A 25,963-nucleotide genomic window follows, 5' to 3' on the forward strand; every position below is an offset into this window, starting at 1 on the left:
CAACACACACACACAGCCACTTCCTCTGTAATTGGTCTGTTTATCCCTGCTCTACTGTTTCATGACTGTAGTCTTGACATAATGCAGACGTCTCTCACCAACACACACACACAAACAACACACACTGTGATTAACAGTGTGTGTTCAGCTGAACTGGAGGGGCTGAGGCCTGCTTCATGTAAAATGCTTGTCCCATTTTCAGCTCTGAATCCACTTCAACACAGTGTACAGTGGGTACGGAAAGTATTCAGACCCCTTTAAATTTTTCACTCTTTGTGTCATTTCAGCCATTTGCCAAAATCAAAAAAGTTCATTTTATTTCTCATTAATGTACACTCAGCACCCCATCTTGACAGGAAAAAACAGAAATGTAGAAATTTTTGCAAATTTATTAAAAAAGAAAAACTGTCAAGATGGGGGTGCTGAGTGTACATTAATGAGAAATAAAATGAACTTTTTTGATTTTGGCAAGTGGCTGCAATGACACAAAGAGTGAAAAATTTAAAGGGGTCTGAATACTTTCCGTACCCACTGTATATATGATGTAGTGTGTTTAATTCTAATTCAAATTTTCCAGGTAGAACAGCAGCCCAAGAATCAAACCCTGCAGGACTCCACCTGTCATAGTGATCCGCCCAGACTCATCGTCAAGTTAATCAGCAGAACTGAGAATTTTACCCAAAATCTGGTGCCAGTTTTCAGTACCTCAGTGCTTGGGTTATTAAGGCTCTGATATCCAACCTGAGGTTTGATTACCAGAGTTAGAGCTGGGCTGTAGTTGCATCTGCACAGTCTTTTAGTGTAAGTGTGTATTTGTTGTGTTGTAGTCGTCGTCGTTATGTTTGGATCTGTGTGTTCCTGCAGATTGCAGGTTAATCAACTCGCTCCCTGCATTTATGCAGCAGTTCTGTCCAGCACCCAGTGACTAAGATGCCAACATGCAAAAATAGACAGTAGGATGCAAACATACTTTTGTTGACGTGAGCTTTTTTTATCCTTTGTCAGAATCTCGTTTCATGATGTGGGAAGCCTCTGTAGATCTCTCTCTCTTTTTGTTTCTCCCTGTCTCCCCACCCAGTCACCCTGCCCTGCTCACTGTATATGTGTGTGTGGGGGCGGCCATGATGTGGTTTTCATTCTTGACTTGATTCCAGCAACCACAGGTTCCTCTGTGGTCTTCCCTTTTACCCTTTATCCCTCCTTCATTCCTTCCCTCCCTTTTCTCATCCCTCCCTCTTTTTTACTCTTGATGTGCTCTGTAATGTTTCAGAGTCAAACTGAGGGGACGCGCTGACGAACGGTCTTAGAGTTCAGTTCCCCTGAGGCTGTTTCACCCCCTGTCAAAGAGGCTTCATCCTCACTCAGTTTGTCTCTCCTGTCCATCTCTCTTTTCAGCCAATGAGGAAGGAGCCGGAGGTTGTCACGGTAACCCTCAAGAAGCACAACGGCATGGGCCTCAGCATCGTGGCCGCCAAGGTAGGAACCACCACCTGGAAGTGTGTGTGTGTGTGTGTGTGTGTGTGTGTGTGTGTGTGTGTGTGTGTGTGTGTGTGTGTGTGTGTGTGTGTGTGTGTAAAGAGTTAATTCAACCACAAGCATGTTTATACCTGTCATTAAATTTTATTAAAAGCAAAAATGAAGTGAATTTTATGACAGAAGTCACATTTTTTAAATAGTTTCTGAACTGACAGTAAATCTAAATATAACTTGAGTTGGATTTGTGTGTGTGTGTGTGTGTGTGTGTGTGTGTGTGTGTGTGTGTGTGTGTGTGTGTGCTGTTTTAAATAGACTACTTACACTGTTGAGTCTGAGGGCGATGCAGAGACTAAACAGAAAGGTCCTGATTAGTCCTGGATAAATCTGTGCTCTGTTCAGTTTGCTGAAGTCGGAATATTATCTGGTTTCAGCTTCTCAGTTTTGCAGATTTTCTACTTCTCCTTGAATCAATCAAAAAATAATAATCTGCAGATTAATCCACAGTAACTAGCAGCCCTATTTTTAACCTTTTGAGATAGACAAATATGACACGACGTCCACCCCAGAGCCTGAACAGTGTCCGCTGTCCGCTTTTAAGAAACGCAGCACCGCTGGATGTCCACTTTGACTAATACGCTTCTTCTGGGGGAAACCCTGCACTTACAGTTACGTAACTGTGTGTCAGGACATTTAACTGGGGTTCCTCACTGGGCTCGATCTTATTTTCATGGAGGGCTGATGGGAAATGTGTCTACAGGGCAGAACCCCCCTGATAATTTATCAACAGAATGATTCTCTTGCGGCGAGGTGCTGTGGTGTATTATGTGCTCAGGCTTTCCTATTTTTATTTAATGCCAAAATGGATCATGTGCAACAGTGATTGTTCCCTCTGAACAACACAAAAAACTCTTTTTCATTAGAGCAGTGTGTTTCCTGCTGAACGCTGTGTGTGTTCAGTCTGTGTGGAGAGGAAGAGTCGGAAGGAAGGACGTACTGAGGAAGCCTCCTTGTTCTGTTTATTTTCAAAGCTGTGTGGACATATGAGAATAAGAGCTGTGTGTCTGTGTGTGTGTGCGTCTGTGTGTGTGTGCGTGTGGGATGAGAAAGGCAGGTAGAGTGAATTTTGCCAGACAGCTGCTTCAATTCTCAGTAAACTGGGCTGAGCTCTGTCCTGTTATATAAGTGTGTGTGTGTGTGTGTGTGTGTGTGTGTGTGTGTGTGTGTGTGTGTGTGTGTGTGTGTGTGTGTGTGTGTGTGTGTGTGTGTGTGTGTGTGTGTGTGTGTGTGTGTGTGGTGTTTGCCTGGTGGAGCTGCAGCCTCGCTCCGCCTCAGTCTGACCAGCCGGCGTCCCAGCCGACGCTTCACCTCTGGATCTCTGCCTGTTTCCTAACAAATACGCTGCTATGAGGAACCTGTGGAGGAATTTCACTGCATCTTTTTAACCACATTCACTGGATTTTTACCTTTTCATTGCTTTTTTTATTAGTTTTTTTTTTTCACTAAACCTCTTAAAATGTTCTCCTCTAACCTTCCACTACTTTCTGCCTCACAAGTAGGAATTCCCATGTCTTTTCTATCCTATATATTCAGCGGTAGATAGTGACTTTAAGCACTCAGCTGAATGATTTACTCTGAGCTGGTGCCTTTTTTTTTTTTTGGTTTTGGGCTTGTCAGCACTTGTTAGCAGGTTGAAGGGCTCTCTAGGATAAAAGCAGGTGTGTGTGTAGTGTGTGTGTGTGTGTGTGTTCCAGTCTGGGCATCTCAGTGCGAGCTGGTCAGCGCTGACGAGCAGCTGCAACATGTGGTTTTCTGTCGTGGGCAGAAAAGAACAGGTAATGAGTGTGAGTGTATATATTGTCTTTTCTTTTCTAAAAGTTTCTTGATCGCCTGCACTGTGGTGTTTTTTTTTTTTGAATGGGCAAAATTTAAAAAGAGATGTCTAAAGCGTGTGTGTGTGTGTGTGTGTGAAGGCTCGTGCACGTGCAAAACTAATTCAAGGAGGCGTGTTTCTCGTTTACTCATTTCTCGATAAGCAGCATTCCTGTCATTCTCCACCTTAACTCACCTGCTAGTTTTATTGACAAGCAGCTGTCGAGGATGCGTAACAAAGCAGCAGCAGCTGGTTGAATATCAAACATGGATTTTATCACGTACTCTGGCCTTGTTCTTTGTCACTTTGTTTGCTTTCAGGGATGTTCTGCAAATGGTTAAACTAAGGTACACACTGGGGACACACGCACTCACTTTGGACAGGGTGCTCAGTGACGTTAGGGCACTTCATTTTATGTGATTTGAAATTGTCTTTTTATGAACAATCAGTGTTTGGTTTTCACTTGTCATGCAGTTGATCAGTGTCGTCCAGGTTGCACATTTTTAAGACCCATTTTTGAGTCAATTCTGCAGAAATGTGCAGAAATTGTTCTGTTGTTGCAACTGGAGACAGGCTTTGCCTTTTTCAGAAGCAAGAAATACTTTTGTCATCTCTTAGAATTTACATGACCACGGTTAAGGATCATAAGACTTTTGTGAGCTTCTGTTGAAGAATAACAGTATTAGCCAATAGTAGTAAAACCAGTTGTTAAAGCTGTTTATCAGGCTCCATATTAAACATGATCATCTCTCAGCCCTTATGCATCACAGTTGTGTTGGTGAAGCCCTTTGTTTCTGTGGAACAACTGAGTGGAGGAGTTTTGTGTGTGTCTCAGCAGATTAGAATGTTTAAAAATACTACATCACTCAAACCCACGTGTGTTTCATGGTGTATTGTGTTATTCTTTCCTCTGGGCATCTCCCATCTGGAGTTGAGGAAACTGTGTTCCTCTTCATCCCCTGCTGTTGACGTTTATTCATTTAACACTGCAGCGAGGAACAGATCATCCCCTCTGTGCAGACTTAGAAAAATTGCACTAAGTTTATAGAATATTTACAGAGTTATGAGAACATTTTTATGCAAGAAAGAACGTCATACCGAGCAGTTTATTTCTGCTTTGGTTATTGGGAAATTACCTTGTACGTCAAACACATATGATATATGCAGAATGTTTAATATACCAGGCAACATTTAACTGAATATCATTACTATTCCAGCTTTTCTTTTCACTGAATATACTTTGGAGAATATTAGTATGTAGTGTGAATCGATTTTGAAATTTTCACCTTTATTAAAATATAGTTCTGCTTGGTGCATGGTGGGTTAATGTGCAGAATTTTCCAGTGAAACCTATTGCTATGCAAAAGTCTGGATTTTAGGTCCTGCATGGTGTGGATGTTTGCAAACGGGCAATACTGTTAGATTTATGAAATTTTCAATGGAGTCTAGTGCAGCTTATGAAGTCACGTCCAGAGTGGTGTGTTGACCTGAAGTAGCAGAGCATGAAATGTTGGTTTGGGAAAGTTCTGATCGTACCATGAAGCAAATGAGTTTCAGTAAGATTTGTGTTATTGTGTTTATCTCTGTAGCGTGTTTGAAATATTGGTACGTGGTGTGTTTGTTGGCTGATACTGTAGAATCAGACTCCAAATGAAACAATAGTATGAGAGGGTTACCCCCTTGTGAGAGCTGAAACAATGGGAGGATGTAGTGTGCACACACACGTGCGCTCGCCTTCCTGTAACATTGTAGTCAGGAGGTGTTTACAAGGTGTGTGGAAAAGAGTACGTCTTGGTGCTCGTTATAAAAGCTACAGCATATCTGTGGTGGGATCATATTTTGGCAGGTTTGTGGAGGATAAAGCTGCAAAAATGCACTTTACAAAGCAGCAGACATCCTGCCCACTGTCTCTCACAGGTAGAAAGGACTAAAGGTCTCCCCTCTACTGTGTTCAAAACTAGCATCAATACGACAGGTGACGCAAATTCAATTTCTTCATCACAGAAAATGTTCAACAACATCAGTTATATCTTTACATATCACGCATCAAATATCTCTAAATATTTTCCTCCATCTTCAACTCTCAGCCTGTTTAAAGAAGCTACACACACACACACACACACACACTAACATACTATCCCAGTGTCAGTGTCTGTTACTCTGGTGCAGACAGACACAGACAATGGGTAAACACATATCAGTGTGTTTACTAAAGAATCATAAAGGTTTAAAACAGTCCTGTCCCAACGGGTGCAGCCAAATTAAAGTAGAAAAATTGAGTAGATGTCAATCAACCCCAGTCTGAGCAGGTTTGTGATCCACCAAAATGACAGAAATGACCTGTGGGGGTGTACAAAGCCTTTGAACGCCTCAGGATTGTAAATACCTTGCGGATTTATGTCCAACCTGCAGAAATTAGGTTCATCTATATCAACACTTTAAGCTGTAATATTGGTGTGCTGCCTTTGTCATTAGGTTTATGACTGTCTTTTACTTTTTCCACATCAAACTAAAACCCAAATGCAAGTACCGCTCAACCACTTAAGCATGAGGATTATATTTCAGCAGCATTTGATCAGAGAGGATGAGTCACTGGCAGCTGCTCCGTCCTGACATTATCTTGACTCTCACTGAGAAGATGAATTGTCATGGAGGATTTTTTCATTTAATCAACAAAAATACAAGAATGGAATTTGTACAAAATGTGAAATTTGCATATAGCAGCTTATTCCGTCTGGTTATTCCGCTCAAGTACAGTACTGCTAGCTCTAAGGTGTGTTTTCCAGTGAAAACCCAGTAACCTGAACTGTAAATCTCCCTCAGGTGTTCCAGGTGTTGTGACAGATTTAACTTATTCCTGTGAACAGAGACCTAGACACACTCACAGCAAATGTGTGTTGTTTAATATCTTGAGTTTGTGAGTGTGATTTCCAAACAAAGGTGTGTGTTCACGTTGATCAGACAATAATGGTTTGTGACCGGCGGCACATCTGTAGCCAGAAATAAATCTAAATAAATACTGGACTTGTATTCATCAGGTGAACACAAAGCTGGATCCAGATCAGTGGTACTGTTGCTCTGTCACTGCTGGATATGAAAATAAACAACTATTTGTCAACAGGTTTACTATATCAACTAGAAAACTTACAGCTGCTGTACTTTTTGCCTGCTCTGTCATTATAACCAGTGACACTGAGTTACTGAGTGTAGCCTGATGGTCAGGATCACTTAGCCGGACGTTGTGGCCCTTCTGAACGCCCTGTGGGACCCCTGATCCTCTGGGGATTCAGGGAATTCCCTCGAGTGTCTCTAGAGCCCGTTTTGGCTTCCTAATTCCCATTCTGTAGCTCTGGCTCTGTCTGAAACAGAGGCCCGTCTGTAATGTAGCACATAGAGCCATCACAGTGATTCACTGTTCTCCTCTCAGCATAATGTCACTCACAGGAAATTCGTTCCTGCATGAATCCAGGCTCATTATTACTTAAACACACACACTGTGAGACAAATGGTTTCAGAGCCTGAAGTGTGATAATGGTGTTGTGTTTTTGGACTAGAGAAACTGGGACATAGATCTGTGGATGATGAAGGACATGGAAAGTCCAGGATGAAACTCCAGTTATTAAATAGAAATTAGGTGGAACCTGAAACTCAACTCAAAGTTTTCATGGGGTGATGATTTGAAACATGTGGGTTATTCAGCTCTGGTGTTTGACAACATGTTTTTACCCAGACTGAAGATAAGCTCATTCAGATGACGGGGCAGCACAAAGCTCTTTGTTACTTAAAAAGAGTTGATCGGTTTGAACTCGGATTTATATGTTCTCACTCATTCAAATGTTGTTTCCTGCTGCAGGAAGATAAACCACCAGTTTACAGTCAACAAGACTCTCAAGCAAAGTTTCATTAATCAGCAGATATGAAACAAGCAGAGAAAATAGAGAAAGGTTCTATGCATGGGTCAGAATCAGTGTTTGCTCTCTAAATTGCTTTTTTTTTATCATCAAGTTTTCATCAAGTACTTTTTCCATTACTCTTTAAGCTCCTCTAAGCGTGGTAGTACTTGTAGTACACAATTAATGTCACTCCGTATCTTCCTTCTGCCTCTGCAGGGTGCTGGCCAGGAGAAACTTGGCATCTACATCAAGTCGGTTGTCAAAGGAGGAGCAGCCGACATGGTTAGTACAGTGCGAACACTAAAACAGGAACATTGACAGAATGTTTCACAGCCTCAGGCTCATTTTGTCGTTTGTGTTTTTGCAGGATGGTCGTTTGGCAGCAGGCGACCAGTTGTTGAGTGTGGACGGCCGCAGTCTGGTCGGCTTATCGCAAGAGAGGTAAGCCATCATGAGGAGCTTTGGGTCCAGACAGTTCTAGGGAACCAGCTCCAGGAACCACTCCACATGAAGACCTAAAGAGCTTTTTTCCATTGGCCCTTTAGGACGCCGAGAATTTTTTTCCTCCGCATCAAAAGCTGCTGTTTACTGAAATGATCCTTTTAAAATGCCACTTTGGCTTAAGTTACTGTGTGACGAACCAACGTAAAGGTACTTCACGCGTGGTTCCTATTGTACTGAAAAGTACCTACACTAAAGCAGGAGCTAAAAATGTGCCCTAAAACAGTGTTCAGAGATCTATTATGGTTCTCTGTATACACACACACACACACACACACACACACACACACACAGTTGTAAGAAGCATGAAAAAGTCCCCGAGGCCTATTATTATTACTGACTGTTCAAGACTTCAGCACCCAGAAGTCATGCGGTGTGGTGTCCGTGAGCTAAATATGCTGATTTCCACTTGGATATACAAAATGGGAAATTCCCGGCTGACATGTTAATATTATTACAGTCACAGCATCCAGTGATCCATCTCAGAAACACCAGGGAGGAAATGTGGGTGCACGCGGTGTTCTTCTCTTTACATGCTAAACCACCTACCACACACCAGTGACGTATCTATGGTCAAGAGATGATGAAACAATTTTATTTCTGTTTTTAGAGTTGAAAAGTAAATTATCACGCTGACATGACATCAGATAACCACATCTTGGCTGAGACATCCTGAGGCTCCCGTTTGCCCTCGTAAAAAGAGTTTCCAGCGTGTCTGGAGCGCACAGCTCTAGCACAGAAAGGCTGTGCGTGTTTTGGAAACAGCAGTAAAGTGCTCGGTGGCTAACGCCCCTCTCCGATGAATCCAGTTCCTCCTCTCGCTCAGCATGTACAGGCTTGATTTTCAAATGAAACAGCCCAGAGTCAAACTGAATTTACAAGTCATTAGTTTACTTGCTATAGCATGCAGGTGGGAGGGGTTTATTATACAACGTCAGGATCATCAGGTCATTTTTCAAGTGAATATTTGAACGTTTAAACCCTGAACAGGTTAAGACATTAGTTTATAGCTCTGGTATGTGTGTGTGTGTTTGTGTGTGTGTGTGTGTGTGTGAAAAGCTAAACCTTGTAATATTCCCAAATCAGGCATCAGGCAGTTGATGTTAAATTCCAAGCAGTGAAACACACATGGCTCATTACTTCGTACAATCTGCACTTCAACTACTTATTACAGAAAATAACATGGGCATTGTGTGTCTGTGTGAGTGTGAGTGTGTGTGTGTGTGTATTGTACACAAATTAGAGTGAAGCGATTCTGTGGCGAAGACGAATATAATCCCTGCCTCCTCTGCTTCATCATAAATGTCTTCTAGTTTGTGTTCCAGCAGACGGACACTGTGCCAGGACTTTCCCATAACGACTAAAATAGGTTCTGTCAGTAAAGTCCTCAAACGGAGTATCTGTAGTAGACCTGAAACAATTAGCCCGTCGATAAAAATAATCTGCAGCTGCTTTGGTTTCAGTTGCTTCTGAAGCAAGAATACCCAATACAGTATTTTTGGCTCTGCTGCTGAAAGAAACAAACTCTCAGGTTTGGGTATTTATTACATTTATTAATGTAGATCATGATGTTTCTTATCAAATGAAGACGCTGTGGATGCTGCTGTGCGGTTGAATTTCGTCTTATTCCTCCCACATCACCCACCACCCTCAGTGCTTGTTGTTGACTAAGTTGTTGTTTATAATAAGAGACTATTATTCTTGTTTCTGAAGCTGCAGTGTGATGCAGCATCAGTATAACGTTATGTGGTGAGGAGCTCAGTGAATCGAAGGCTGTTAGATTTGTTCTCTCTCTCTCTCTCTCTCTCTCTCAGGGCAGCGGAGCTCATGACGAGGACGGGCTCAGTTGTGACTCTAGAGGTCGCCAAGCAGGGCGCCATTTACCACGGACTGGCAACCCTCCTTAACCAGCCGAGCCCCATGATGCCACGAGGTGAGCACAAAGAGTCGATTTGTTCATTTTACGTCATTTTAAACAAAAATCTCTGGTTTCTGCTTCTCTAGTGTGAGGATTTGCTATTTTTCTGTTTTTTGTTTTTTTTTTTAATATCATTTAAAATTTTACATGTTTTGTTTGAGACTGTTAGTCTCACAAACAACTTATTCAAATGTGTGAAGTGTGCATAAAGATTTGATGGGAACTTTACTGCTATAGGATATTTTATCACCCAAACAGTTTCCAGTTAATTGAGAAAATAATTTATCAATAATTTTTTAAAAACTGTTGCAGGTCTATTAATTAGTTTTCATTAAATCTCCAGTTTTAAAGCAGAACAGTCTGTGTTTCGGTTCTTTTTTCCTAAATACTTGTCCTATTGGTTCCCGAACAATTAAGAACATTCAGTGAGGTCTGATGTTAGGACCCATGTAAGAAGTCACATAGTCAGACATCTGGTTCTTCTGCAGGTTTTTGTTGAACAGACGTGTTGTTAGGGCCAGTGATCTGATGGAGCAGACTCAGACTTGTCCAGACAGTGTGTCCTTGTCTTCTTCTCTGCAGCACAGTAAAAAAAAAAGGCAGACTAAAGGATATAATGAGTGTTTGTGGCCAGAGCCTGTCATGTCTGTGTGTATGTGCATGTAAAGCTGCAGAGTTTACTGGATTGTCTGGCCGAGTGCTGGTCTTTGTCTGCTGGAATGTGATCCCACATTCATTAAGGAAGTCTTCTGGCCGACGGGTCTGTGGTCCAGGATGACGCTAAAAGGGTGTTTCTCCCAAATTCCCTCGACCACAGTGTGTTTTTCAGTGCAGACAGTCAAGTTTCACCACACAATGAAGGACGCTGGTCATTATTTACAAAGCAGTGTAGATTCTCATCAGCTGTTACCAGACAAAGCAACATCAAAACAGCTTAAATAGATTAAAAAAACAAATCTAATGACTTTAACTTAACTGAGGACAAACTGTCGACTAGCACTGGTCAACAAGACCACAACAAGTAAATGAGGATGTAGGATGTGATAGAAAAGATCACAGTTGAGGTTTTTCTAAACCCTCATTTTGTCTGTTTGTTCCATCTCTGCATCCCAGCGTCAGACCGAGGTCGTGAGAAAAACGGGAAAATGCGACCAAAGAGCGAAGGATTTGAGTTGTACAACAACTCGGTGCAGAACGGCTCTCCGGAGAGTCCGCAGGCTGGCTGGGACTCTTACCCCGAACCAAAGAAGATGAGCGGCGAAGATCGACTTCTCAAGAACCGAGCCGACCACCGCTCAAGCCCCAATGTAGCCAGTAAGTTCCCTACACCCACTTTATTTCCACACCCACTGTTGCCTCTTTTGAAAGTGGGACTTTTTCCTCTAAAGGTTTTTGAGGAAAAACATCAAAAGATTTCACTTTTTTTCTCCTTGACTTCTATGTGACTGAACATCTGACCACTTCATTCGCTGGTTGACAGTAGATTGGCATTGTGACATAAGTGTAAAAACACATTTAACATGTTGTCACAGGTTTCCACCTAATGTAGCTGACAGTCCTAATGGAAATTACTCCAGCAGACATTGATCAGATTAAAAAATGGAACATATCCATTGTAAACAGGTCGCTGTTAGACTTGGCATGGACAGTAATAAAAACAGAAAAAAATGGTGAACTCCACCCCGATATGGAAACACGGTGCCAGAGTACAGCTGGACAATAACACTGTGTCTGTAAAACACATTCGAAATGGGAATGAAAGTATAAATTGTGGTGCAAGGTCTATTCTTAAGAGTAACCTCTAAAACCACGTTTAGGAGCCATTTGGGGTCATTTAGGATTTGTTGACTCCTCCTCTATGTCCCTGATTAATGCCATAATCCTGGACATTTTGATTTATGCTGTGTCCTCTCTTGCCTTGTCTGCAGATCAGGGCCAGAGTCCTGCAGGCAAAGCAGTGTACCCCGGAGGACCTGGGACTAAGATCACCTCTGTCTCCACTGGGAACCTGTGTGCAGATGTGAGTAACGTCTGAATGAGGAATGTTCCAGCAGACTGGTTGACAGTAGAGTGACACTAACCAGAGATGAGAAATCATTTTTTACATGCAGCACCGAGAGTTTAGGTGTTTAATCCTCCTGACAGTTAACCACCTTTTTATTCTGTGGGGGGGTGTGCCCTCAATATTCATTTCTGGTGTTATTCATCAGGATGAGCCCTCCCCTCCTCATCCAGAGGCCTACCCCATCCCCACCCAGACCTACCCCAGGGAGTACTTCACCATCCCAGCCTCCAAGAGCCAGGATCGAGTCCTGGGTCCGGGGCAGGGGCCCTCACAGCACTGGCAGGGCATGGAAGACAGAGAACGTGTCCCTGTGATCGACAACATCCATAACAGCATGCAGGTAGACACAGCACCTTTCCAGAACAGCTGTATTAACACTGTCAGCGAGTGCACATTGTCTCGTTCAATGTGTAAGTCAGTCAGTTTTGGAGAACTCAGGGAAAGTTGAAACCTTCAACTCAGCAGGTTCCAACATCCTTTTCCTGCTGTGCTTCTTTCTTCCTTTTTGTTCCTCCTTTTCTTTTGATCCTTTTCACCTTCATCATTTCCTCCGTCCTCCTTTTTCCTCCCGCTCTGCTTTCCTCCTCTCATTTTGTTTCTCTCTCTTCATCACTTCCCAGAGGGTTAACCACTCCCAGGAAGACCTGTACCCCCCACCGGGAGGTCTGCGTCCAGAGGATCGCATGCAGCCACACTACCAGCAGGACTACCAGCACCGAGACCTGGACTACCAACACAGAGACCTTGACTACCAGAGAGGTCCACCAGGAGGTGAGAATGAAAAACATGACATGACATTTTTCTGCACTCAGCCACTTGTAGTCATTTTATTTTGTTAGAAAATAAGGGCCTTTGTTGAAAATATAAAATTTCATCGTCCTCAGCTTTTCCTTGTTTAGGCGAAGCTTTAGTAGTTTGAGTAAATAAAACGCTGCATGGAAACGTGGCGCACTGAGGTTAGACTGGGGAAGCCAACTGAGAAAAAAGCCATCAACCCTCCCTCTTCCATCAAAGGGCCCTTGTTGCATTCGTGCCCACAGCACTCGGTCCAATAACGTCCAAACACTGGTGATTGTCGGGGGTAAAAACAATGTTTAAGTCCAACGTTTCCACAGACTCAAATGTTGGTTTTGCTGTGCAGCCAGAACGCAGAACTGAGAGATCAGCAAATGTCTTTAATAATGTAACTCACTGCAGGTTGAAGGTGAAACGATGTTTGCAGAGAAACTGCTGCGTGCACATGGATCCCTCGCTGTGGGAAGAGCGTTAATGGTGGGGCCACTGACCCCTTTTTGTGTCTGCAGGTGTAGGAGGTCCTGACCACTGGGCCCCTCAGCCGCAGGTGTCCTCCTCGTTGGAGTCATCCACATCCAGCCAGGAGCATCTCAACTTCTCTGCCTCCTCCTCGTCCTCCAACAAGACCCCGAACCAGAAGACCGGACCGGGCCGATGGAAGACGCCCAACGCCCCACACGCCGTGCCGCCACATTCGGCTCCACCACCATCCCGCTCCGATCTTCCCCCTCCTCCTCCACCGCCACCGGCCCCTTACCCTGACGCTTACGACCCCTACGACCCCCAGCCTGATCTGCCGCTCCCGCCACCTCCCTCTGCTGTTGCCCCGGTAACAGCCCAGCAAGCTGCCGATCGCAAGAAACGTGAGGAGCAGCAGCGCTGGTATGAGAAGGAGAAAGCTCGGCTAGAGGAGGAGAGGTGGGGTTTTATTTACGTTCTGGAGATGATATATATGAGTGAAATCAGCGTGGATTGTTTCTTTGAATGTAATTTCAAAGATGTTTCACACCAACATAAAAACTGAAGATATGTAGTGTTACTGTTTTACTTTGATTTAAATTATTATTTTCTGTTCTAACACTTAATACACACAAAATTAAAAACATTGTGTTAACTGTATTTCCAGGGAGAGGAAGAGGAGGGAGCAGGAGAGGAAGTTGGGTCAGATCCGGGCGAACCCCGTCATGCCCATTCAGCCTCACAACAACGGAGGAGTCATGCCTCCTCCTCACCACCAGCCCCCTGTGGCATCTGTGACTCCACCCCAGCCCTACCTCCCCCCACAGCCTCAACCCCAGCCTCCCCTATCCAGACCAGAGAAGCTAGCCAGCCTCCCGCGGTCAGGTGTCCCTCCCCCGGCCAGTGCCTCCAACACCACCGGTAGCGCACTGCAATCAAATCTTGTCATATTTCTAATATTTAATATCAAACATTGTGGCTGTCAGATTGTCTGCAATAATAATTTTATTAATAAATAAAATCAATGCTGTGTAGGCATGGACACTGTGATCAGGGAGCTCCTGCCACAGCAGCAGCCACGGACCATCGAGAGGCGAGACCTGCAGTACATCACCATCAGCAAGGAGGAGCTGACGTCCAGCGACAGTCTGTCTCCAGACCCCTGGAAGAGGGACGCCCGCGAGAAGGCAGAGAAACAGCAGCAGCTCCACATCGTGGACCTGCTGGACAAGGAGATCCAGGAGCTCCAGGTGCGCCCCAGTTAAAACTCTTAAAGGAATAGTTCAAGACTATAACGTATTCACTTTCTCACCAAGAAAATGAGGAATTTATCTTAGCATAAAGACTGGACATGGGGAAACAGCTTTCCTACAAGAAGAACACCCAAAGCTCAGTAATTAGCATCCTGTGTCTTATTTTGCTCATACGAAAGTGTAAAGGCAGGTTTATATGCTGGATTTTAGATCCAGGCTAGAGTGTGTCCAGTCTTTGTGCTAAGCTAAGCTAACTGGATGCTGAGCTTTATATTTACAGCAGCATTGATTTTTATCTGTCTCTTTTATCTATCTATAAAAAAAGCCTAAAAGTGTTTTTTTCACAATTGCAACCTCTATCTTTTTTCATCAGAGGGTGAATGTTAGTACTTTTTGAAGATGGTAGTCATTTCTCTTTTTGTTTTACGACCTGAGTTCTGAACGTTCTTCCTCGTCCAGGCCAAGCCCGAGCGGACGGCGGAGGAAAACGACCGGCTCAGGAAGCTGATGCTGGAGTGGCAGTTCCAGAAACGACTGCAGGAGTCCAAGCAGAGCGACGAAGACGAGGAGGAGGAAGATGACGAGGACGTGGACACCATGATGATCATGCAGAGGCTGGAGGCCGAGAAGAGAGCCAGGGTGAGACGGGTGGTCGTAGTGGAGGGAGATGAATGGAAGAGCAGATGGTGAGGAAAGAAATTAGGATGAACAGAAGGAGAAAAGGCAGTAAATGAAGAGGAGAGAGTAAACATCTACAGCAGATAAGTAATGCACATGAGGAAGAGTGTCTTTGAGGAAATCAGGCTGACGGAGAAAAACAAAATCGCCTTTGACATGCTAGAAGAGCAAACCGATTCCTTTCATTTTTATTTAACCAATATTCTTTAGCAAAATCCCGCTGAGGTTAAACCTCTTCTGCAGTTCCTCTGTTGCAGCGCTGCCACTATGAATGTCCTGCAATATGCATCTGCAACATGCTTCTGTCATCGCTTTGCCATGCTGAGCTGCTTAACTCTGATTGGCTGGGTGGGGTGGATGGGAGGGCTCGGGCAGGCAGCCGAGCGTGTCGTTAATGCTGCGTTCGCATCATACGGAAATTTGACGTTTGACGTGTGTTCACACTTGAACTGAAACGTCAGGCACGAACCAAATATCCAGCAAATACACAACATCCAGTGTCAAACTGGTGTAAAGCGTCAGTGGTGCATAAAAAAATTAAACTATCCAGCGTCTTGACTGGATATCGATGACTTAATTATTGAACAGGACACCACCTTGATTTATATTCTTCCAGAGGCAGGTAGTGTGGCCCGGAGCATCTGCATAATGTTTTATAGCACTAAAACAACCAAGTATCTTATTTTTCATGTTTCTGCAGTGTTAATTTTCTGTGCGACTGATGTGATGAGGTTGGATGCAGGCACATGTTGGTGGATTCGGCTATGTGGTGCACGTGATGGACTTTTAATGACTGGAGGTTGTTGAATCTGTGTGTGTGTGTGTATGTGATTAAATTATATAATCCTTACCAGTTTGCACCAAGTGCTACCTGGCTGTTCTTTTTAATAACGAATTTCATAACGAATTCATCTTCATCTGGATCTAATATCTAACACATCAAACTGCTTCTGGGTGCAACTGGAGGTTTCGTATCGTTTACAGTGAACAGATGAAATGCAGAAAATCCCAAGTTTGTCCCCAGGCCCAACTAACCCCCCTGTCAGAGCTGCAGCTTCACAGCCAGTTCTTTAGTTTTGGCCATTTAATTATTTAAGAAGTTGGACCTTAATTAAGACCGTACCTACTTTAGTTTAGAAATTGTACTCAGGTGCAACACTTTCCTGAATAGAAATCTCACTATTATAAAGTAGTTAATGTGGGGGTCAAACATGGTTCTGATGCTCGAGCTGTGTGAAGTGCTCCCACTCTCTAATAGCCTTTTTCACTAATTAAAAAGATTATTAGGACTGAGAGTAGTGCAGTGTTTGTCTAACCTGAGGTGAGGCGGGTTTGGACATCGTACGTGAATGAGCACTAACAGCCACTAATCAGCGCAGTGCAAAACAACAAACTTCAGCAATGATTTCACTTTGCTGTTTGTCCTCCCCTTATTTCTGTTTGACCCCTCGGTTTCTTCTTCTTCTTCCCTCCTTTTCGATGATTTATTTTAATCTCCTCCATAGCTTCCTTTTCAGTATTTGGGTGTTTTCCTTCCTCTCTCCTTATCTCCCCTCCTTCTCTCACTCTCTATTCTCTTCTTCTTCTTCTTCAGCAGCAGACTGCTGTCCCAGCTATCTCTGTTCTAGACTTGGTATGTTCTTCCTGTTAATGATGAGTAACCCCGCCCTCCACACTGCCCTTACATCACTTCCTGTTTTCTGTTTGGGCTGCCCACCTGCCCGTGTTTCCTATCTGTCTCTCCCCACCCATCTGGACAGCTGTCGTCGCTTCATTCGGGGTGGGGTTTGGGATGAAGGCAGGGCTGGACCATGATTAGCTACAGAGCAGCCGGTCATGGAGAGGCCGTCCTGGGAGGCTTGATGTTGTGTGGCTGGGGGAAGCTGTCCATCTCTGTCCGCTCAAAACAACTGCTGCGGGAGGGCCAGTGAAGCTGCTGCTTACCAGAGTTAAAGTACTGGTGTTTCCCAGATTGTAGACATCACAGAAAAACAAATCTGTGCTGCTGGAGTAGAGGAGAGCAGAGGCTGGTGTGGTTCTCATCAGCAGTGATGTTTTGAGAGCATACTGAGGTGGCGCCTGCATGGCTGAATGCATCACAGGGGCTGTGCAGGTCGCAATCCATGCATGAGCGTCCTATGAGCGCCTGCGCAGGGCCACATCATGATGTGCTGTCTCTTAATCCATCCGTCCATCTGTCCATCCATGTGTGACCAGCTGAGCCTCTTTTTCTTTTTAAAGGGTCTTTAACCAAATTACAGACACGCGATCGTCTCGCTTCTCTCTCGTATTGTCCAGCGGTGCAGATAGTTTTGGTTTTATTTGCATCTCTGACATTTCCACCTTTACCAGGAGACAAAAGAGGTGATCAGAAAGAAATTACAAAAGAAAACTTTTTGCTTTTAACCTTTAGGCTGCCAGAAGTAAAGGTCCTTTGAATTCACACATGGTTTTATTGCATTTTTCTGTAAATTAGACTATTACAGTTCAAAACACACATGGACAGTTTTGGCTCTGCCTTTCTCAGTGTGTTTATTTCTGTTTCTTTAAAAAAATAAATGGTTAATAATAATATCTCAATTTATTTTTTAAAAATAATAAATACTCCAATTATCCTTTCTATATACGTAATATATATTTTTCATACATTCACTTAAATATAATTACATAAACTAAAAAGATTTTTTTTCTGCATTAAATGAGCAACACACAAACAATGGTAGATCCCATTTCTCTGGGGTTGCAGCACAACCTCTTGCCTTTAATTGTTGCATGTATGCAGAATACTGCATGTATGCAGAATACTGTAATACCAGAATTAGGGGAGTAAAATATGTTTTAGTAATTTGGTTGAACTGACCCTTTAACCACTGTCCAGACCAGAGAAATGGTTTGTTTGTTTGTTTGTTTGTCTGTCATTGTATTTCAGTGGGTTTGTGTTAGGATCAATATCAGAATATTTTTGCTGCAGCTTGCAGTTACTTCAGGTACGCTTGATTTATCCTCCCTCTCCTGCTCAGTGGGACTTCCAGTAACTTGCTTTGTACACTTGTGCTGAAACAAAATCAAGTACACCTCAAGTAGCTAAACGACGGGCTGTGTTTGTCTTGCTCTGACCTGTTCTAGTCGCTGTTGTCGTTGCATGTTGCTGTTGCATGTTCAGCTGTGTGCGTGTATGTGTGTGTGTGTGTGTGTGTGTGTGTGTGTCATTGTGTGCCTGTGCTGTGTGTTAGCAGTGCACACTGCTCCTCCTCCAGTGAGACAAACCTAAGTACCTCACATTACACACAACGTGTTAGTGTGCATCAGTGTCGGAGCAGTAAAACAAGTTTGACGTTTGTACACAGGGTTTGTGTGTGAATGATGTGATTGATGTGGCACTAATCGTTTCTTGTTTGCATGTGTGTCTGTCTTTGCTGCCTTTTGGTGTGTGTGTTTGTGCGTGTGTGTGAGATCAGTTGCAGGATGAGGAGCGGCGGCGTAAGCAGCAGCTGGAGGAGATTCGGAAGCGGGAGGCAGAGGAGCGAGCAAAGCAGGAGGAGGAGAGGAGGTGGAGGGAGGAGGAGAGAGCCAAACGGGAGGCGGAGGAGAAGGTCGGTTCTTCTGTCCTTGTTTCTGTTTTTCTCTGAAAACCAGACGAGCTGTTAAACTAGAGCTGATGAGAGAGTGAATTTAGGAGGCTGCACTTTTTTGCTATTTCTGCTTTGTGTTCAAACTTTTACAGTAAATTAATTATTTTAGCTTGAAGTTGAAGTGGAAATAACCTGGACAGCGACTTATAGAAAGACATTTTTATCAGTTTAGATTCATATGTTGAAACGATGTTCAGTTTCTATAAAATATATCAGATGTAGACGACGTTCTGCTGCATTATGCTTTTATTTTAAAGATAGAAAACAGTATCGGACAAACACACCAGCCTAACCCTGAGCTCTACTGAAGCTATGCAGAGTTTTCAGATCCTTTCACTTGCTGCATATTTTATTGATAGAGATTTAATTTAAATGGATTTTTAATTTGTGTCGGATTAACAGGCACAAAAGGCAAATCAGGCAGATATTGTTTGCTGAGTCATCTGGACATGTTACATATGTTATAAAACTATTTTGGTTTTAAATGACCAGTGGTCTGATCTCGTGTCCACCCACCCATCTGCGTCCTGTGTGTTAAATCAAACATACTTCATGGTTTTATCATTGTGTTGCGTCACCATGATGCCATTATTTTTGGTGCATTTGTCCTGTGAGCTGCAGACCTGATCCAGACCTCTGGTCCTTTAAAATCCTGTGAGGAAAGACAAGTAACGTTTGTTTTTTCACGTTGACTTGCTGTGAATACAAACAGCAGCTGAAGTATCTCACTAAGGCAAAGGTTTAAATTCAGAGGAAGTCGGGATAAGATGATGTTTAAGAACATTTAATGTGTTTGAGAAATTGATGTTATTCTGATGTTTGATGTTTACTGTCCAGTTGCATGTCCTCATCCTGTGCACCCTCCACCCTATGTGATGTGTTGCTGTGTCATGTTACGTGCGCTCACCCACCTCAAGCATGGGATCATGTCGTTGTTGTTGTTGTTGGTCCTTGTGTGTGTCAGGAAGTTATTTGAGTTTATTTGGGGTAGCAGTTATGATTTTATGAGGTTTTCTCGTTATTTTGTGTTATTTTTGTCACCATTTCCATCCAGCATCGCTTCAGACACTATGTGTAGGGAATGCCGCCCACCCTCCCACTTTTCCCAAACAATCATATGCTTTATATTCAGTTCACGCACACACACACACACACACACACACACACACACACACAGATATCTATCCACCCACCCGCCTCATAGCCACCCTCAGCCATCCATACTGCACATGTCAGCGAGCTCATTCAAACCCACACACCCACTAATCCCTCCCAGTTTCTTCAGATTCCGACCGACCCGTCAAAAGCAGCCCGGTTACACCCCAGGCACTAGAGGCTCATTGGGCTGTGTGTCCTCAGAGGTGAATCAGGGTGACGACGTACGAGACCCTGACCCCACGACAGACTTTCAAGAAAACGGGCAGAGATTTGTGACGATAGTCTGACGTCAGACGCTGATCACACGTCACCCGCTGGCCGAGCTGCAAACCCAGAAATCTGAACACATTCGTCCAGTGTAGATTCACGTTTATCGTCGCAGACCTTCCCCTGACGTGGAGACAGGGCGGGTTGGACTCCACCCACAAACCATGTACTGCAGTACAAACTGAGGATACACAGAAAACCGAGGCACATGTACACATGCACACACCCGGTGTCGAGGGCAGGGGAGATGGTGGAGGACGTGGTGGTCTGTGAGGTCTTCCAGTATCCTGTTAGTCTGGTGGAGTCCAAACACTTTAATATACAGCATCATGATGAGGGATGGATCAGTGAACGTCTTGACTCATTTGTGGTGTTCTGGTCTAGGACCAGTTAAGTGGATGTGAAAACCAGGTAGATGAAGTGAAGCTTCAGATTTAACCCACAGTTTTATCACTTAGTCGATTGTTCCTGACGTACTTTGTCGTACATCTCAGTAGATATCGGCTCTGAATTTAATCGTTAAGACCTATTTTATAAATGAGGCCCCTGAACCAGGAGCAGGATGCATCAGCTGTGAAATGGTTCAGCTCTGTCAGACTAGTAGACATGATGGACTTTGTCTTTGCACTGGACCAGATCTCAGTGGATTGTGGGGTAGTCCAGGTCTCGTCAGGTTCAGCAGAGTCTTGTCAGACTTGTGGTAGAATAGTCTGTATCGGATTAGCCAGCCAGTGTCCCTGTCTGAGGTGTGAGCCAATGAGAGTGGAGCATACTAACAGGTTGTCCCTCCCCTAGAGGAGACAGGAGGAGGAGTACTACACCCGCCTGGAGGCCGAGCGGCGCCGGCAGCACGAGGAGGCTGAGAGAAAGCTGCTGACGCCCGACGATCCGGCCGGTCTGTATCGGCCCCCGCTGCCCCGGGATTACCAACCCCCCACCCCCAGCAACCCTACTAACACCCCCCCGCCCCCCCCCACAGAGAAACACCTCCTACCTCAAAACCCAGGTCGCCTCACCTGACACGCTCTACACCGCCAAGTTTGTCACCTACGCGGGCGATGAGGAAGACGAGGAGGAAGGCAAGGAAGCCACCAAAGCAGGGAGTGGCGGCGGCGGCCAGTCAGGTCAGGTGAAGCTGTCGGCGACCCGGAAGTCGTACGGCGACCTCCCGGCCACCGCCTCACCTAATCACAGCAAGCCCCAGCCGCCGCCCACTGCGCGCAAGCCCCGTCCACTTTCTGACGGCATCTTCCTGTCTGGCTCATTCCAGCCGCCAGTCAACAACTCCAACAGTACAGGGCCCCCCCTTCCTGCCAAACCCAGCTCCAACCCCCCAGGAGGCTTTAAAGGTAGACCCAGAGGGAGGAGAGAGGAGTCAGGCTCGCCACAGCGCCCTCTACAGCTCCCATACCTCCCTCTCATTCACTCATCTCTTCATTTACTACCCACTCCTTCATAGTTTAGTGCTGTTTTGTGTTTTTACCTTGTTTTTCAGTCGACAGGCACTCTGCCTTTTTACTCCACCGCCTACCTTCTCCTCCTCTACGTGTTTTTGTCCTCAGTCAATTCATCACTTTGTTTGTTATTTTACGTGTGAGGATTTCCCTCCGTCCTGAATCAAATCAGAAATGTATTTGTATTTTTTCATGTTGGTTTGTTTCGATCACCTCCTCCTGTCCCCCGATCAATTTTTTATTTCCCCCTCCTTGTTTTCCTCCAATCACATCTCCCCCCTCGATCAGCACTAGTGAACAGAAAAAGCAATCGATAATCACGCCACCACTTTTTTGCTGCAGATTGAGACCCATCAGAGCCAATCATAGTACTGTTGGTGTTGTCGCTCGCCGCCTCCTTTGTGTCTGGTTGGTTGCTGCTTGGGACGGGGGGGCGAGGCCAGCCGTCAGTCTGCCTGCCTGCCTGCCCCCTTCCTGCCCTGTGGCTCTGCTTAGCGGTGTTGGCTTTAAAGGGAAGGAGACACCCCCATTGGCTTTACACACCCATCAATCACTCTATTAAAAGCAATCAGCTCCATCTCATAAACATGCAGAAATGATGAGTGACGGGTTCTTCTTTGTCTGTGGCTGTTGAAACGTTTGGCTGTGGTTTAAATCCTCCTGTCAGGAGGTTTTTGTTTCAGCTGCTTATATTCACAGGTCACGCTCGGACACACGTCCCCCAGATTAGACTTTCTTGAGATAAACCAAATATTTACCTGCTGTTTTTCTTGGTCCATTCGTGTCAAATGGTTATGTGGAGATTTGTATCTGTGCTTTCCTTCAGAAGGCCTCGCTGTCAAACTGTACAGGGGTCACGCTGCAGTCAGCTGGCAGCTCTGTCCAGCCTTTTGCTCCAGTCCTTTACCTGACTCATTATCAGCCTGTGGGTCATGACTCCACATTACATCCAGAGTGAAATGAACAGAAAACTACATTTTCACGTTTTTATGCAACATTTTTTCTTAGGAATTTTTAAATGTTGTTGCTCAAATGATTTGAAAATCACTTTGTGTTCGCCATGAAAAAACTGAGCAGGTCTGCAAAGTTTCCTCCGTAATGAAGGTGAGAGCTGCTGTGCATCATAAATATGCAGCCTGTGGTAATAAGGTGCAGATATTAAACCTCAGTGCTGTTTCCTCTTGGCTGAAATGTGTCTGTAGCACAGAGTATAAAAGTCTTTGTAAGTAATTCAGGTCCAGTTTTAGTTTTTAATCAAAGTTCTTGTGCAGATGCTTCTTTTCAGACCATGTTTAATATGTTAGATTAGAGAAACGTTCAGTTATCGTTGTTTTAGTTTTGGTAGAGGGAGAAAAGTGGGAGGTAACTGCTGCTGCTGAGCTGCAGCGACATAGTTTGTGTTGAGAAATGTTTGCTCTGTACATGGCAGTGTAAATGTTTGAACGTCCACAGACAAACAGGGCTTTGAATGCAGCACAGTGCGGATACGAGCTGAGGTCCAGGAAGCAGCTGCCTGCACCTCCAACGTGAACCTCGTCCCCTTGTTTCTGCTTAGTAACCACTAAAACCCATCCAGGACCTCCTGTGCTGCAGTTTCACTCCAATTCAGAAAAAAACCACATCACACTAACGCCCCACTGCCTCCCCCACCCACTCACCCACCTCCCTCAGAGATAAAATCTGCATGTCTCACCACCCGCTCACACTCACACAGACATTTTAAACACAAACACTGCACTGTGGCTGCCAGCAGCTCCCCCCAGTAACCGGCTTGATGTCTATTGCTTTTTACTGCCTGTGCAGCTTCCACCAGGCTGCTCTCTGCTGTCGCTCTTTGCCTTTTGTTTCTTTGCTGCTCGTCTCTGTTGGTCACTTCCCAAACGACTTAATTTCCTTGTATGTGCTTTGTTGTCCGGCTGTCCTTCATTTGGCCTGTCAGTCTGTGTCTAACGCTGCAGCTTTACTAAACCTTACTACAACTCCCACAGGGCATTGCAGCAGGTTCAGGTGACCACACGGCACCTGAGTCTCCAGCTTCCCTGATGTTACCAGTCTCCAAGTGTATTTAATGAGTGGGATTCGATCAGCTGGCAGCTCCAAAAGCTCAAATCTGACTTTAATAAAAACGTGGCTTCTTCTCAAAAGAGAAGTTTTTCTAATCAGAACAAAACCACAAGAAAAACGACCCCGACGCCAGTTTTCCTCTCACAAGGTGCACGAGCTGGAGAAAACTTCAGTTATTCCCAGAGATGGATGTTCTAACAAAAACTGTGTGTTGGTACAGGAAGGAGTTTTTTTAGGCTCCTCTGGCCTCCAAGATAATTGAACCAGAGGAAAAGGAAAACATTCACAACCTTTGAGAATCTCTGAAAAGCCAGTGGATGATTTTTTTTTTTTTTTTTGTGTGAATCTGAAGAATTTTCGATCGCACTGCCAGAAGTATAGTTTTCCATCTCTTCTGGCTCCACAGAGGAATGTGACTGGCCTTGAACGAGGCTTGTTTCTCTGTGGTTACTTTGTTCTTTTCCAGTTTGTGTTTATGTGGTTTTGGGGCTGAAGTGGGACCCGGCTTGATCCCGTTCCAAACTCCACTTCAGACCTCTCTCTGTTTTCGTGCTGTGAAACTCAAAGAATGAGCCCGGAGCTGCCCGCTCGATTAATCCATGTGGCTTCTCACCGTGTCACTGTGTCATTTCATGTGCGACACAAGTCCAGACGTGTCTTTGGAAACACAACCCAGCAGAGTTAATACTTCGTGTTTAATGGTCCAAGTCCTGGTTTGTTCTGGGTCGGGACCGGCTGTTATCAGAGCTGATCCAGCCACAGCTTGTACAAATCAGCCCAATAAGAGAGAAGAGCTGTGTTCTACTGATCAGATCCACGAACAGAGCCTGCAGGTTTCATTCTCACTGATTAGTCCCTGCTCTCCGACTGATGTTAGCAAATGGAATGAGATGTTGCTGCAGATGGAAAATATTAGAACCTTAAAGAACCCGGCTGGTGTTGTTCTGTTTCTCAGACTGTCGACAAATCCCATGAAAAGGCCAAACCAACGTTTAAATCCATTTCTCACTTCTTCTCTGCTCCAATTGGCTCCAGATGTATTTTCATTTCCTAAACGTCTGGACGCTGATTATCACAGGAGTCAAAAGTTTATTGGTTGGGGACTATTTTCAGCAGAGGATTAATACACATTTAGTGCCTTGACCTCCAGGCAGAGGGTGTAAGAGTCGTGATGTGGCTCAGAAATAAAATTTGAAAAAGCTGTGAGCAGATATGGGATGCAGGGTCGGTCACAGCTGAAAGACTGAGCAGATATTTCCAGCTACAGGACTGAGTTAAAAAAACAATAATGACACTCTGGCATTGAGCAATAAACTCCAGGCTGTAAATGCATCGACGACACGTGTAGGAAGGTTCAGTTCATTTATAGGTTTTAGTCTTTTTAGTGCATTTGTTGAAAGTAAAAAAATACATATAGACTTTTGACTGGTAGTCTTTTTATATTCCAGCCACAGTTTCAGCGAGGACGGACGACTGTGGGACTAATAATAAACACCTGCAGACTCTGGTTCAGATGGAACCAGCTGGACACACCTGGACACACCTGGTCTGGTCTGACGGGCTCAGGCTCCAGCTGTGTCTCGTTCTAATCTGGACGTTACTGAAAGACACAGGGACACATGAGCCAACTGATTAACTGATTTTTGGGGGGGGGGTCGGGTCAAAGGTCGAGGTCTCCGTCTTTGTGTTAGTTCCCCTGCTGAGCCTCATTTATGTTTATTTATGTAGATGTTTCTGTTTAAACCATGATCAGTTCAGTGTTTTCAGTCCGAATCAGTAACGAGCTGAGAGACCACCATGGGGCTCCAGATCCTCAGCAGTAAGGTTCACACACGGTCGATGACGACCTCGGCCTCGGGCTCCACCTGACACTTCCACAGACCATTTTGCTGCTTTGCAATGGCCCTTTAACAGCTTTTTAACGCTCTCTCTTCTCGGCTCGCTGCTCTAGTTTGATGACATCTGATTGTTTCTGCCTGAAGCTTCTCCAGAACTCCTTCCCTTCCTTCCTTCCCTTCCTTCCTTCTTTCCTTCCTTACTTCCTTCCGCTCAGGCTGGTCTGTGGGAAAAGAAGTGATGTTGACCTAAGAAGCTGCTGGGTACTGGTGACCACTGTTCAAGATCAATAATTATCATTTTGTATTTTCCACCAAGTTTCTGTTTCTGAACACGTGTAACGTTAGTGGCTGATGAAGGGGGGGGGGGGCGTCCTCTGTGACCCAGCAGCTTCTGTCTCACATGTCTGGGATGTCTCAAGCTGAGTCCGACCCACACTGACTCGTGTTTTACTGCTCTGTCTGTGTGATCCCTGAACCTCGGGCAGGATTTAACTCGTACACTGGAAACTCAGCAGGAGTTGTAGGATCAGGAGACGTCTTCAAATGGACGAAGAAGTAAGTCCCCTGTCTTAACGCTCTGTTCTCAGTTCTTTTTTTAATTAACTGTTGGAGCTTCTGGAGTCACTGTGTAAAAATAAAACT

General features: G+C 44.6%; 1 protein-coding gene across 1 annotated transcript in view; it reads left to right on the forward strand.

Annotated features, from left to right (window-relative positions):
* afdna (afadin, adherens junction formation factor a) overlaps positions 1-25,963 on the forward strand; it is a 73,788-nt gene that overhangs the window by 45,798 nt on the left and 2,027 nt on the right. Inside the window, 16 exon segments of the mRNA XM_026319238.2 lie at positions 1,396-1,476; positions 7,456-7,521; positions 7,607-7,680; positions 9,555-9,673; positions 10,772-10,972; positions 11,587-11,678; positions 11,869-12,063; positions 12,344-12,494; positions 13,028-13,436; positions 13,645-13,898; positions 14,013-14,227; positions 14,690-14,869; positions 18,367-18,501; positions 20,761-20,931; positions 20,933-21,314; positions 25,807-25,876. Of these exon segments, the coding sequence (XP_026175023.1) occupies positions 1,396-1,476; positions 7,456-7,521; positions 7,607-7,680; positions 9,555-9,673; positions 10,772-10,972; positions 11,587-11,678; positions 11,869-12,063; positions 12,344-12,494; positions 13,028-13,436; positions 13,645-13,898; positions 14,013-14,227; positions 14,690-14,869; positions 18,367-18,501; positions 20,761-20,931; positions 20,933-21,314; positions 25,807-25,876 (2,795 nt within the window).

This window comes from Mastacembelus armatus, chromosome 24, assembly GCF_900324485.2.
Source record: "Mastacembelus armatus chromosome 24, fMasArm1.2, whole genome shotgun sequence".
NCBI lineage: Eukaryota > Metazoa > Chordata > Actinopteri > Synbranchiformes > Mastacembelidae > Mastacembelus > Mastacembelus armatus.